Source organism: Taudactylus pleione, unplaced genomic scaffold (assembly GCF_031769625.1).
Source record: "Taudactylus pleione unplaced genomic scaffold, aTauple2 ptg000984l, whole genome shotgun sequence".
In the NCBI taxonomy this organism is placed as follows: Eukaryota; Metazoa; Chordata; class Amphibia; order Anura; family Myobatrachidae; genus Taudactylus; species Taudactylus pleione.
In genome coordinates, this window is record NW_028285385.1 from 234,426 (window position 1) to 248,607 (window position 14,182).

The 14,182-nt window shown below is 45.5% G+C and overlaps 1 protein-coding gene across 1 annotated transcript in view; it reads right to left on the reverse strand.

The window, feature by feature from the left end:
• Positions 1-14,182, reverse strand: part of LOC148454553 (uncharacterized) — a 171,038-nt gene that overhangs the window by 49,527 nt on the left and 107,329 nt on the right. The window contains 3 exon segments of the mRNA XM_088460780.1: positions 33-184; positions 1,191-1,415; positions 1,618-1,750. Coding sequence (XP_088316906.1) covers positions 33-184; positions 1,191-1,415; positions 1,618-1,750 — 510 coding nt within the window.

Consider the following 14,182-nt stretch of genomic DNA (forward strand, 5'->3'; position numbering starts at 1 on the left):
GTGCTAGTATCTCCAGTGCTTCTCTCTCTCACTGTGATATGCCTGCTGTGCAGGGTTTCCTTGGAAGTACTGGCTCAGTATGTCCCAGCTGCCTCTGTTAGAACTCTGTTTTGTAGATCTGGAATTTGTGCAGCTTTGTGGGCTCACCACCAAGGAGCCTCTGGGTCTCAGTTCTCTGTCTGTCCTGTTGTGTGGATTATCTATGACAAATCACAGTTGTTTGATTAGATTCAACTATGTGAATTGCTATTTAAGCTCTCTCAGGGACAAGAGGGGCATTTCATTCATCATTCTGGCCTGGACAGTAATGTTTCAGTCTGCACACTATTTTCTGAGGTAATCCTGTATCTGTTCCTATGTAAATCTTTATCTTCCAATGTGTTTCACTTCTATTCTGGTTTCTGTTTTACCCTGTATGTTCTGCTTGTCTGTTAAAAATATTACTAGGGACAGACAATGCAAACACACCGCCTCTGCGGGTTGGTGGGATCTACTGCAAGTCAATCCTCCTAGTACATGATAAGTCACTTACTTTACCCAAGACCGGAAATATAATAGTCACACCCACGCCTGCTGGATTGGTGGGATTTCCGGCTGGCCCATAAAGAGAAAACAACATTGTTTTCTGATTAATATGGGTCTTGCTCCCAGACCCGGAACTGACCGTGACCAAGCCAGAGGGCAAAACAATATAGTTGGATCAGGAGCAAGGCTTCCCACTGTGCACACGGTGGAAGACACAAATACCAGACAGCTTTACCTGCAGCATCCAGTAGAGGTATTTCTTTTCTCCTGCACGCTCATCGGCACTGGTCTGCAGGAGCTAGACACAGTCATCCAACAGCAGATGCAGCTTCACACTCTGCTTGGATGTTTTCTATAGCATTCTCATCCTTTCTCCTCTACACAGACTTTGAAGCAAGAGCAAGGAAGTTTGAATTGGACGGTGAATGACCAAGCTCCTGGATGCGTTCATGGGCCAGAAAATTCCCCACGTGTGGGCAGGTGCATTGTCGTGATAGAGAAGTGAACCACAAGTGTAAGTTCTTGGACAGTGCCAGGAGATGGCTTCCAGAACTTGTGGCAGGCATTGGTTGGTGTACCAGTCCCCAGTGACAGTGCACTGCTGCATGAGTGGTACGGTAGCTACATGACCCCTCTTGGCCACAAAAACAGCCACCATCGCTCACGTTGGGAACTTCTTTGGCGCACCTCCAACTGGGGTCCGCTGTGTTGACTTGTTTTTCTCAGGGTCGAAACTGTAGATCCAGGACTCATTGCCGCTGATGATCTCCCAGGCAGTGTTTGAGTGACCGTCATCAAACCTGGCCAGTATGTTGCTGCTCCAAGTCACATGAGCATCCTTCTGCTCTTGAGTCAGCTGATGTGGCACCCAAAACCTTGCTTGCAGAATCCTTGCTCATGCCAAGCTTTTCATGGAGTATCAAGCGGATGGAACATAATAAGATGCCTATTTCCTTCTCTAACTGGGCCATGGTCACCCTGGCGTTCCACCTCAACTATGGCCCTCATGACAGCAACGTGGTGGCAGACACAGGTCATCTGCAGTGCTCCTTGTCTTTCAAGGACCATCTCCCATGCTGAAATTCTGCAAACCACTCAAACACAGTGGTCCAGGATGGCGCTTCCTCTACAAAAGCAGCTTGTAACCGGTCAAAATTCTCCTGCTGTTGCAGACTAGTCTTGTAGTTGTAGAAGATCATTGTTCTCCAGTGGCCTCTGTTGAGTTCTGTAAGGAATTTGTAAAGGAAATGAACATGCTGACTACTTCGGTGTGCAGTGCTGCTTATATACCTTATAATTGCACAAAAACTTAACCAGAGATTATAGTTCACAACCAGACAATCAGATCGTGTCTACTCTATCTATGCACTGCACATCAGGAATCTTATTGCCACCTCCACCCACCCCACATGCTTGGTATTGAAAGCATCACAACTTATTAAAATATACTACACGTAATTTATGCTGTATGTATAACATGTCAGGTACAGAGTTATGAATTATATCTTGAATTTACCCATTTCAAGGACATTTTTCACCATAATCTTTATTGTTCAAAGTAAACATGTTATAGGGATATATTCATATTTACATATAGTTATTTTATTCCCAGCAGATGGAGGTAACCGCAGGAATATCTTGGAAGAATATCACATTTTATCAACAGGCTATAAAAAAGAAGCTAACATCACACGGGATTCTCCAGGAGAAAACCCTATTACCCAAATTATTCATCCAGTACCTCACAGTGCAGATATATCATCTGATCCCTCTAACCATAAGGACTGTTCTCTTGATAAATCAGATACTGGTATACATAGTGCAGCTTTTAGCATAGCCACAATCTCTCCCTCTTCTATACATGGCAAAAGTTTTACACAGGACTCAAAGCTTTTCATCCATCAGTCAGCTAAGGCCGGTGTGAAGCCATTTCCATGTTCTGAGTGTGGGAAATGTTTTAGATGGAAATGTTTTCTTGTTAGACATCAGAGAAGTCACACAGGTGAGAAACCATTTCCAGGCTCTGAGTGTGGAAAATGTTTTACATAGAAATCATATCTTGTTACACATCAGGGAAGTCACACAGGTAAGAAACCATTTTCATGTTCTGAGTGTGGGAAATGTTTTACACGGAAATCAGATCTTGTTACACATCAGAGAAGTCATACAGGTGAGAAATCATTTCCATGCTCTGAGTGTGGGAAATGTTTTACATGGAAATCTTTTCTTGTTAAACATCAGAGAAGTCACACAGGTGAGAAGCCATTTACTTGCACTGAGTGTGGGAAATGTTTTTCACAGAAATCGTATATTGTTAAACATCAGAGAAGTCACACAGGTGAGAAGCCATTTTCATGTTCTGAGTGTGGTAAATGTTTTTCACGGAAATCTTTTCTAGTTACACATCAGAGAAGTCACACAGGTGAGAAATCATTTCCATGCTCTGAGTGTGGGAAATGTTTTACACGGAAATCAAATCTTGTTATACATCACAGAAGTCACACAGGTGAGAAGCAATTCCCATGCTCTGAGTGTGGGAAATGTTTTGCACAGAAATATGATCTTGTTTCACATAAAATACATCATCACACAGCTTAGCTCTTCTCATTTCTGATAGTTGGAAATGACAGAAATCAAATCTTGTTAAACCATCCTTATTTACACAGGAGAAACTTTGTTAACAAGTGAAAATGTATTTCTAAAAAAGCAAAAATCTAAGGGTAGTGTTTCTCCTGACCCGGGTACTTCAGGTTGAAAGTTGAAAGGTCATAGCCTGTATTACTGTCATCATTGTATTCTTGTGTTGCCTTTCTTTCTTTTTCTATATTTTGTAAGATAATATGCACTCAGTGAATGGATGGGAAGGAAAGTTACTATGCAGTGTTTATAGCAGTATATGTATGGAGAGTGACCCTACAGTGTGTATAGCAGTATATGTATGGAGAGTGACCCTGCAGTGTGTATAGCAGTATATGTATGGAGAGTTACTCTGCAGTGTGTATAGCAGTATTTGGAATTGGATCACCTGAATGGTATAAAAGTGTGTAAGGAAGACACAAGGAACAGTGGTCACTAAGGTGGTATCAGAGTGCTGGCATCTAATAATAGACCATAAGGTCTGAGACCTGACATAAGTTCCTGCCGCCCACCTCCTCCCCTCTATGTAATACCTATTATATGTGCAGGGAGGCCAGGTGCCCACAGCAATGGGAGGATAGAGTTATATCAGGGTGATAGAGAAAGTAATAACAGCTGTCACACATCAGGACACAACAGTGAGGAGTGGGGACTGTCCTATGTGTGTGGGTGTCCCTGGTGCTCTGGGTGGTGTCCCCAGTATGTCTATATTTCTGTGTATTTGGTTATAAACTATTCTCTACTTTTTTTTCCTGAGCTTAGATCTTTATAGCATCAATCTCTATCTATGAAACGTAATATTGTGCAGTATGTACTAATATACTTATACCTGATACATTGTAATATTATGGTATGTACTAATATACTTATACCTGATACATTGTAATATTATGCTGTATGTACTAATATAATTATACCTGATACATTGTAATATTATGGTATGTACTAATATACTTATACCTGATACATTGTAATATTATGGTATGTACTAATATACTTATACCTGATACATTGTAATATTATGCTGTATGTACTAATATACTTATACCTGATACATTGTAATATTATGGTATGTACTAATATACTTATACCTGATACATTGTAATATTGTGCTGTATGTACTAATATACTTATACCTGATACATTGTAATATTGTGCTGTATGTACTAATATACTTATACCTGATACATTGTGATATTGTGCTGTATGTACTAATATAATTATACCTGATACATTGTAATATTGTGCTGTATGTACTAATATACTTATACCTGATACATTGTAATATTGTGCTGTATGTACTAATATACTTATACCTGATACATTGTAATATTATGCTGTATGTACTAATATACTTATACCTGATACATTGTAATATTGTGCTGTATGTACTAATATAATTATACCTGATACATTGTAATATTGTGCTGTATGTACTAATATAATTATACCTGATACATTGTGATATTGTGCTGTATGTACTAATATAATTATACCTGATACATTTTAATATTGTGTAGTTTTGTTTCTCTGGTTTTCCATGTAAGAAATGCCGCACCATCATCTGCCTCCAGTATTTGTATCTGAGGGACTGAATGTTTGTCATTCTGCTAATTAACTAAGCGAAGTATCACTAATAACTGCTATTTTTATTTACTATGTCTCTTTGAGGATTAATCTATAGACAGATTTATGTAACACACACATTGTGTATCCAACCGGTGTCACACAACCAATTTTTTGTATTTTACTGTTCATATTGTTTTATATATCGTACCTTACAAAAAAACTAAACCAAAGATTCCACTAACATCATGTGTGGAACAATTAATGCCATGTAGCAATTGCATCACTTCCACTAAAAACGTTTTCACAGATCAGCAATGACAGATAAAGTATCTGGAGGTGAAATGCGTCAGCCTCGCTGTGTTACTGATCTGTTACAAATCGCTTACACATTACACAGAAGGTGGATACTGGGTGAGCTCATAAACTGACTCTCACTGATGCCTGTTTGGGAGCTGCTATGTGAGTGATGTCACCTTTCTCACAAAAGGTAAAAGTAAAGAAGAACACTCAGCGCTCAGCCTTTCATGGTATGGGGTAACTGATGTATAAAACTCAAAGCGCTCACCTTCCGTGGTGTGTACGGGGTAACTGATGTATAAAACTCAAAGCGCTCACCTTCCGTGGTGTGTATGGGGTAACTGGTGTATAAAACACAAAGCGCTCACCTTCCGTGGTGTGTATGGGGTAACTGATGTATAAAACACAAAGCGCTCACCTTCCGTGGTGTGTATGGGGTAACTGGTGTATAAAACACAAAGCGCTCACCTTCCGTGGTGTGTATGGGATAACTGGTGTATAAAACACTCAGCGCTCACCTTCCGTGGTGTGTATGGGGTAACTGATGTATAAAACACAAAGCGCTCACCTTCCGTGGTGTCTATGGGGTAACTGGTGTATAAAACACAAAGCGCTCACCTTCCGTGGTGTGTATGGGGTAACTGATGTATAAAACACTCAGCGGTCACCTTCCGTGGTGTGTATGGGGTAACTGATGTATAAAACACTTAGCGTTCGCCTTCCATGGTGTGTATGGGGTAACTGATGTATAAAACACAAAGCGCTCACCTTCCGTGGTGTGTATGGGGTAACTGATGTATAAAACACTCAGCGCTCGCCTTCTGTGGTGTGTATGGGGTAACTGGTGTATAAAACACTCAGCGCTCACCTTCCATGGGGTATAAGGGGTAACGTGTATAAACACTCAGCGTTCACCTTCCGTGGTGTGTATGGGGTAACTGGTGTATAAAACACTCAGCGCTCGCCTTCTGTGGTGTGTATGGGGTAACTGGTGTATAAAACACTCAGCGCTCACCTTCCGTGGTGTGTATGGGGTAACTGGTGTATAAAACACTCAGCGCTCACCTTCCGTGGTGTGTATGCGGTAACTGGTGTATAAAACACAAAGCCCTCACCTTCCGTGGTGTGTATGGGGTAACTGGTGTATAAAACACAAAGCGCTCACCTTCCGTGGTGTGTATGGCGTAACTGATGTATAAAACACTTAGCGTTCGCCTTCCATGGTGTGTATGGGGTAACTGATGTATAAAACACTTAGCGTTCGCCTTCCATGGTGTGTATGGGGTAACTGATGTATAAAACACTCAGCGCTCGCCTTCTGTGGTGTGTATGGGGTAACTGGTGTATAAAACACTCAGCGCTCACCTTCCATGGTGTGTATGGGGTAACTGGTGTATAAAACACTCAGCGCTCGCCTTCTGTGGTGTGTATGGGGTAACTGGTGTATAAAACACTCAGCGCTCACCTTCCGTGGTGTGTATGGGGTAACTGGTGTATAAAACACTCAGCGCTCACCTTCCGTGGTGTGTATGGGGTAACTGGTGTATAAAACACTCAGCGCTCACCTTCCGTGGTGTGTATGGGGTAACTGATGTATAAAACACTCAGCGCTCACCTTCCGTGGTGTGTATGGGGTAACTGGTGTATAAAACACTCAGCGCTCACCTTCCGTGGTGTGTATGGGGTAACTGGTGTATAAAACACTCAGCGCTCACCTTCCGTGGTGTGTATGCGGTAACTGGTGTATAAAACACTCATAATCGGTGAGTTCTAAAAACCCAAGGGATGCGTATAACCTATGGGCGGCTATAGGATGCGTATGACCTACGGGTGGCTATAGGATGTGTATAACCTACGGGTGGCTATAGGATGTGTATGACCTATGGGTGGCTATGGGATGCGTATGACCTATGGGTGGCTATAGGATGTGTATAACCTACGGGTGGCTATGGGATGCGTATAACCTATGGGCGGCTATAGGATGCGTATGACCTATGGGTGGCTATGGGATGCGTATAACCTATGGGCGGCTATAGGATGCGTATGACCTATGGGTGGCTATAGGATGCGTATGACCTATGGGTGGCTATGGGATGCGTATGACCTATGGGTGGCTATAGGATGCGTATAACCTATGGGTGGCTATGGGATGCGTATGACCTATGGGTGGCTATAGGATGCGTATGACCTATGGGTGGCTATAGGATGCGTATAACCTATGGGTGGCTATAGGATGCGTATGACCTATGGGTGGCTATAGGATGCGTATGACCTATGGGTGGCTATAGGATGTGTATAACCTATGGGTGGCTATAGGATGCGTATGACCTATGGGTGGCTATAGATCGGATGCGTATAACCTGTGGGTGGCTATAGGATGCGTATGACCTATGGGTGGCTATGGGATGCGTATGACCTATGGGCGGCTATGGGATGCGTATGACCTATGGGCGGCTATGGGATGCGTATGACCTATGGGCGGCTATGGGATGCGTATGACCTATGGGCGGCTATGGGATGCGTATGACCTATGGGCGGCTATGGGATGCGTATGACCTATGGGCGGCTATGGGATGCGTATGACCTATGGGCGGCTATGGGATGCGTATGACCTATGGGCGGCTATGGGATGCGTATGACCTATGGGCGGCTATGGGATGCGTATGACCTATGGGCGGCTATGGGATGCGTATGACCTATGGGCGGCTATGGGATGCGTATGACCTATGGGCGGCTATGGGATGCGTATGACCTATGGGCGGCTATGGGATGCGTATGACCTATGGGCGGCTATGGGATGCGTATGACCTATGGGCGGCTATGGGATGCGTATGACCTATGGGCGGCTATGGGATGCGTATGACCTATGGGCGGCTATGGGATGCGTATGACCTATGGGCGGCTATGGGATGCGTATGACCTATGGGCGGCTATGGGATGCGTATGACCTATGGGCGGCTATGGGATGCGTATGACCTATGGGCGGCTATGGGATGCGTATATCCTATGGGCGGCTATGGGATGCGTATGACCTATGGGCGGCTATGGGATGCGTATGACCTATGGGCGGCTATGGGATGCGTATGACCTATGGGCGGCTATGGGATGCGTATGACCTATGGGCGGCTATGGGATGCGTATGACCTATGGGCGGCTATGGGATGCGTATGACCTATGGGATGCGTATGACCTATGGGCGGCTATGGGATGCGTATGACCTATGGGCGGCTATGGGATGCGTATGACCTATGGGCGGCTATGGGATGCGTATGACCTATGGGCGGCTATGGGATGCGTATGACCTATGGGCGGCTATGGGATGCGTATGACCTATGGGCGGCTATGGGATGCGTATGACCTATGGTCGGCTATGGGATGCGTATGACCTATGGGCGGCTATGGGATGCGTATGACATGGGCGGCTATGGGATGCGTATGACCTATGGGCGGCTATAGGATGCGTATATCCTATGGGTGGCTATGGGATGCGTATGACCTATGGGTGGCTATAGGATGCGTATGACCTATGGGTGGCTATAGGATGCGTATGACCTATGGGTGGCTATAGGATGCGTATGACCTATGGGCGGCTATAGGATGCGTATGACCTATGGGCGGCTATAGGATGCGTATGACCTATGGGCGGCTATAGGATGTGTATAACCTATGGGTGGCTATAGGATGTGTATATCCTATGGGTGGCTATAGGATGTGTATGACCTATGGGTGGCTATAGGATGTGTATAACCTATGGGTGGCTATAGGACATTGTATATCAGGTGACGCTTTATTGGATGTTAAATATAAATAATACAAATAATAGTCCTAGAAATGGTGATGACATACATACAACAGCTCATATACATGACAGACACAGGGTAGGGAGGGGATTGGGGGAAATTGAGGGTTACAAAGTCTGATGTATGAGAGCACAATAGATCAGTGGGTAGGGACCATCTCTTTTTAGTTGTATCTATTTTCCAAGATAAGTATCAGTGATACAAATGGCAGATTTTCATCTCAACACTTTAATCTCCAAATATCAGCATTTTCTGTTTGCGAACGCCCCACTGTCACCATTGCGTATGTGTGCGCCTCCGGTGTGAGTGTAGTGAAAAAAATCGCCACTGCTGCCGCTGATTCAATTACCTAAGTATCAGATACACCTGCACACCTAATTGTTCCAGCAACTATTTAATCAGCCAATCCTATGGCAGCAATTCAATGAAAAGTATTCCAGACATGGTGAAGAGGTCGAGTTGTTGTTAAGACCAAATTCCACTATGGGAAAAAATTGTGATCTAAGTGACTGTGAGCACTGTGTAACTGTCACACGGACATGACAATATGAACGGTGCCCTCCGATGGCCTCTGCAGTCACCACTAATAATAACTGAGCACTGTGTAACTGTCACACGGACATGACAATATGAACGGTGCCCTCCGATGGCCTCTGCTGTCTCCACTAATAATAACTGAGCACTGTTTAACTGTCACATGGACATGACAATGTCATCGTTGTCCCCCGATGGCCTCTGCTGTCACCAATAATAACAACTGTGTAACTGTCACACGGACATGATAATGTGATCGGTGCCCTCCGATGACCTCTGCTGTCACCAATAATAATAACTGAGCACTGTGAAACTGTCACACGGACATGACAATGTGATCGGTGACCCCCGATGGCCTCTGCTGTCACCATAATAATAACAACTGTGTAACTGTCACACGGACATGATAATGTGATCGGTGCCCTCCGATGACCTCTGCTGTCACCACTAATAATAACTGAGCACTGTGTAACTGTCACATGGACATGACAATGTGATCGATGGCCTCTGCTGTCACCAATAATAACAACTGTGTAACTGTCACACGGACATGACAATGTGATCGGTGCCCTCCGATGACCTCTGTGGTCACCAATAATAATAACAACTGTGTAACTGTCACACGGACATGACAATGTGATTGGTGTACTCCGATGGCCTCTGCTGTCACCAATAATAATAACAACTGTGTAACTGTCACATGGACATGACAATGTGATCGGTGCCCTCCGATGACCTCTGCGGTCACCATTAATAGTAACTGAGCACTGTGTAACTGTCACACGGACATGACAGTATGATCGTCCTCTGATGGTCTCTGCGATCACCACTAATAGTAACTAAGCACTGTGTAACTGTCACACGGATATGACAATGTGATTGGTGTCCACCTATGACCACTAATAATAACTGAGCACTGTGTAACTGTCACACGGACATGACAATGTGATTGGTGTCCTCCGCCTCTGCTGTCACCAGGTCTCCATACAATACAGCAACTTCAGGATGTGATGGAACGAGGGACTTGTGGGATACTTCCATGAGTGTAGACCACCCTCCTGAATCCTACTTCTCCTTCCTGTGAATTGGGTGGGGCAAGGTCTTGGTGATTTGATTGGCGCTTTCAGACCCCAGCTCAGCTGCATGAGGATGTGATGTACCATAATACATACATGATGTAATCTACATGTAATATATGTTATGTGCCCTGTATAAAGAATAACAGTGGTTCCCAAACTCTGTCCTGAGGACCCCACACAGGTCATGTTTTCCAGGTCACCCAGCAGGTGCACAGGTGTACTTATTACTCACTGACACATTTTAAAAGATCCACAGGTGGAGCTAATTATTTCACTTGTGATTCTGTGAAGAGACCTGGAAAACATGCACTGTTTGGGATCCTGAGAACCGAGTTTGAGAACCTGTGTAGGATAACATATGATAGGTACCAGGGTTATATAGAACCTGATTCTGAGTTGAACGCAAAATGCCTCCATACGCGGACATCCATGGCAGCTAGATTTACTGTCTTATACTGTCTTCCTGCTTGTGGTACACCGCCCACTGTGTGTCCATCCCCAGCCGCCATAATTAGTACTGGCACTTACACCTACCCCATGCTGGGTGAGGGAGATCCGTCATCATCAGTATCCTTTGTCAGTGTGTGTAGGTGTGTCATGGAAGGAGGTTGGGAGCTCCTGCTGTCTATGTGGCAGTGTGAGAGAGGGATTCCCCTGCAGGCTTCCCCAGGCAGGGTGCCTCTGCCTGGAGAGGTGAAGTGTGGCCGTTACCTTACTGCGGCTTCTATTACTGCTGCTTATTAGTGTGGCACAGGAGAGATGCCAATGCCTAAGCCCCAGGTTCCTGTGGTGGCTGGCCAGCCTGAGTATTATGACTGGAGGGTTAGTCAGGTAGGATAATGTCTGAAGACAGTCTTGAGGGCCGGGTTGCACTGACTAGTCATGGCCAGAGGGCTGAGTGGGTGATATGCAGCCTTTGGGCTGTGGAAGCAGCCTTGAGGGCTGGTCTGCCTTAACTAGTTGTGGCCTGTGGGTCGGAGGTGAGGCCGTTGTCACTGGCTTGACACCGGTGTGGTAGCTGTATAGCACACTTAGGACGCTGAGATGCGGCTAATGTTGCCGGGCTGACACTGGTGGTGGTGCGCCGGATTGCGCACTTTGGACGCTGAGATGCGGCCAGTGTCGCCGGGTTGACACTAGCATGTGTAAACTGGTAGGGTATCCTGGATGCTGGCATGCGGCCGTGTCGCCTAGATGACACAAGCAGCACTAGCACATGGTATGCAGATTGAGCCCCCTGGATGGAACAAACGGCAGCAGGTAAACACAGCAGAACTGGATACAGGAACTCAACTGATCAACAGGAGATTGACTAAACTGGAAGCATGAGAAATTCTATCACCGGCATGGAGTGAAGGGCTGGCTGGAATTTAACAGAAACAGGGCCAAACCAGAGCAAGCCTCCCTAATGAGAGACTAGTGAGCACCTGGACTGTGCACAGACAGGCGAATCAATTAGTGTGCACCTGATACTGCATACAGACACGCAGTAATTAGTGTAGAGCCTTAGCAGCAACCAAGACTGGAACTGCAAACAATATGCTACTACCACAGATCCTAACAGGAGGTAGGAGGAGACTTCAGCGAACGCTAGCCTGGCGTTCACCCAGCACAGCATTGGCAGCGCGGTAGCTTGAGACACGGGGAGATGGATGATGCCGGGGGATCAGATGCGGCTACAGTGAAACTGCAGCCGGCAGCGGAGGGCCCGCTGTGCAAGCAACGCCGACTATGAGTGCATCGGCGGGCACGTCCTACCTGGTGGCCCCCGGTGGAAGCGCGGTTCTGTGGAAAGTGGCTCCAGTCCTGGTGGCTCCTGTCTCGGCAGCCCCGCTCCCGGCTGTGTGTGACCCGGCAAGCACTGGGCGGGAGGATATGTTATCGGATGTTTATGCCCAGTGCAGCATGGAAGAGCTGCAGAGAAAAGCGAGGAGACTAAGTGCTCGATTCAGACCCGCTCGCTAGATGTGACCGCACGTTCTCAGAGTATGCAAATTCGCCTACATGATGGCAAGGCAGGCGATCGCACGGCAAGGCATGTCTTAGAGAGCCATTCTAAAGACGCCCCCTTTCCCTTCGCAGCACGTCATCTCCAGGAAGGGTGTGCTTTATCAGTAACATCGAGAGCCATCGGAGCTGCTCACAGACCTTGAGGTACACCCTACCCTGCCGCTAGCACTGCGATCACTGAAGGCTGAAATACAGCCAGGTGATGTGTACTGTGACACTTCCAGGTTAATTATGCACGCCTAATAAGCGCCATTAGAATGCACAGACACGCCTGCATTTACACATCCACTCCTCCGTTTTCAAAGACCTGCCCCTGTCACCACCCACAAACGGCACTTTCTGTCACTCAAAGAAGCGGGCAGTCTGTATACTTTGAGCGATCGCTTCCCGATCGCTATGACTGGCTCGCGCACACACATTGCGATGCACGCGCAGATATGAAAAGTCGGCTGGCTACCAACAAACGCATCCTAGCGAACGGGTCTGAATAGGGCCCTAAATTCAAAGATATATGATAAAAAAAAGTAATAGAAACTCCTGCTTTAAATGGGAGCGTCCGGCGCTGAGGAAAAGGAAAAGAAAACCAGTACTGTGACGCTCGAGTCGGGGGTGCTTGGAGAAAAGATGGAAACCCAGGAATCGACGGTGCGGCAGATGACAAGGGCGGGAGAAGTGGCTCTCCATGGCGAAGCTGAACGATGGGTAAGTAATGATTCACGGGGTGTCAGGAACACAATAGGTGTTGGTGCAACATCTACTGTGCCGGTTGCCCCGAGTGAGTCAGGGCCACCTGCAGTAGAAGCTAGTGATGTGATAGGGGGAACAGCAGGGGCTGTTTCTAGGGTGCAGGATAAAGTCCCTGATTCGGAGATGGTGCTGGCAGTAGCACTAACTGAAAAAGACATGGAGGGGGCCCCCGGGTTGGGCCCGTTGCACCTGAGGTTGCTTCAGGGGTTCGTCCCTGTGATGTGCAGGGCGTGGTTGATTTAGGTCTGTGTGCGCATGGTACGGAGCTAACAGTACAAGGGTAAAAGAAGAGACCAAGCGCTCAATTCCTAATATGAGGACAATTAAAATTAATAACTTAATCTATAGCTGCTATCAAAGATAGGTATAAGCTCTAGAACCTATGAAAGAACAGAAGTAAGCAAAAGATAGACAGCGCTGATTGACCAATAATGTAATATGTTACAATTAATTTGACACATAATACATTAAATTAAATAAAAAATCAAATATAAAAAATAAAAATAGGATATGAAACCAACCGGTGGTATATTATACTAGAACAAACCCAAAGAAGGACCTTAAAAAAGGATATTAATAAAACTAAACACAGATCTGTGTAATACAACCCAGCAGTTGGTACAAGAGTGTTCAATGTCCTTTGCACACCTATGTTGTTTAAATCTCTTGTTTTTGGGGATACAGTGAAATGAAAAAAGCTCCAGCAGTAACTTTATATTGCTTTAAGGTATTGATCCAGCAAAAAGACCAAAACATTTTTTTTGCTTATATTAGTAGCGAGACAAACAGGCAATTTAGTAAAGCAGAGCAGCAGTTTTTTTATATTCAAGCAGAAATCCAACAGATGAGAGGATGGCTCAGATTAATAAGCTGTTAATTATGCAGTTATGTGTTAGTTTGTGCCCGTATGGTTAGTAAGAAGCTTTTGTTAGTATGCAGCAAAGACTTTTGGTCCACAACTGTGGACAATCAGGATCCGATCCC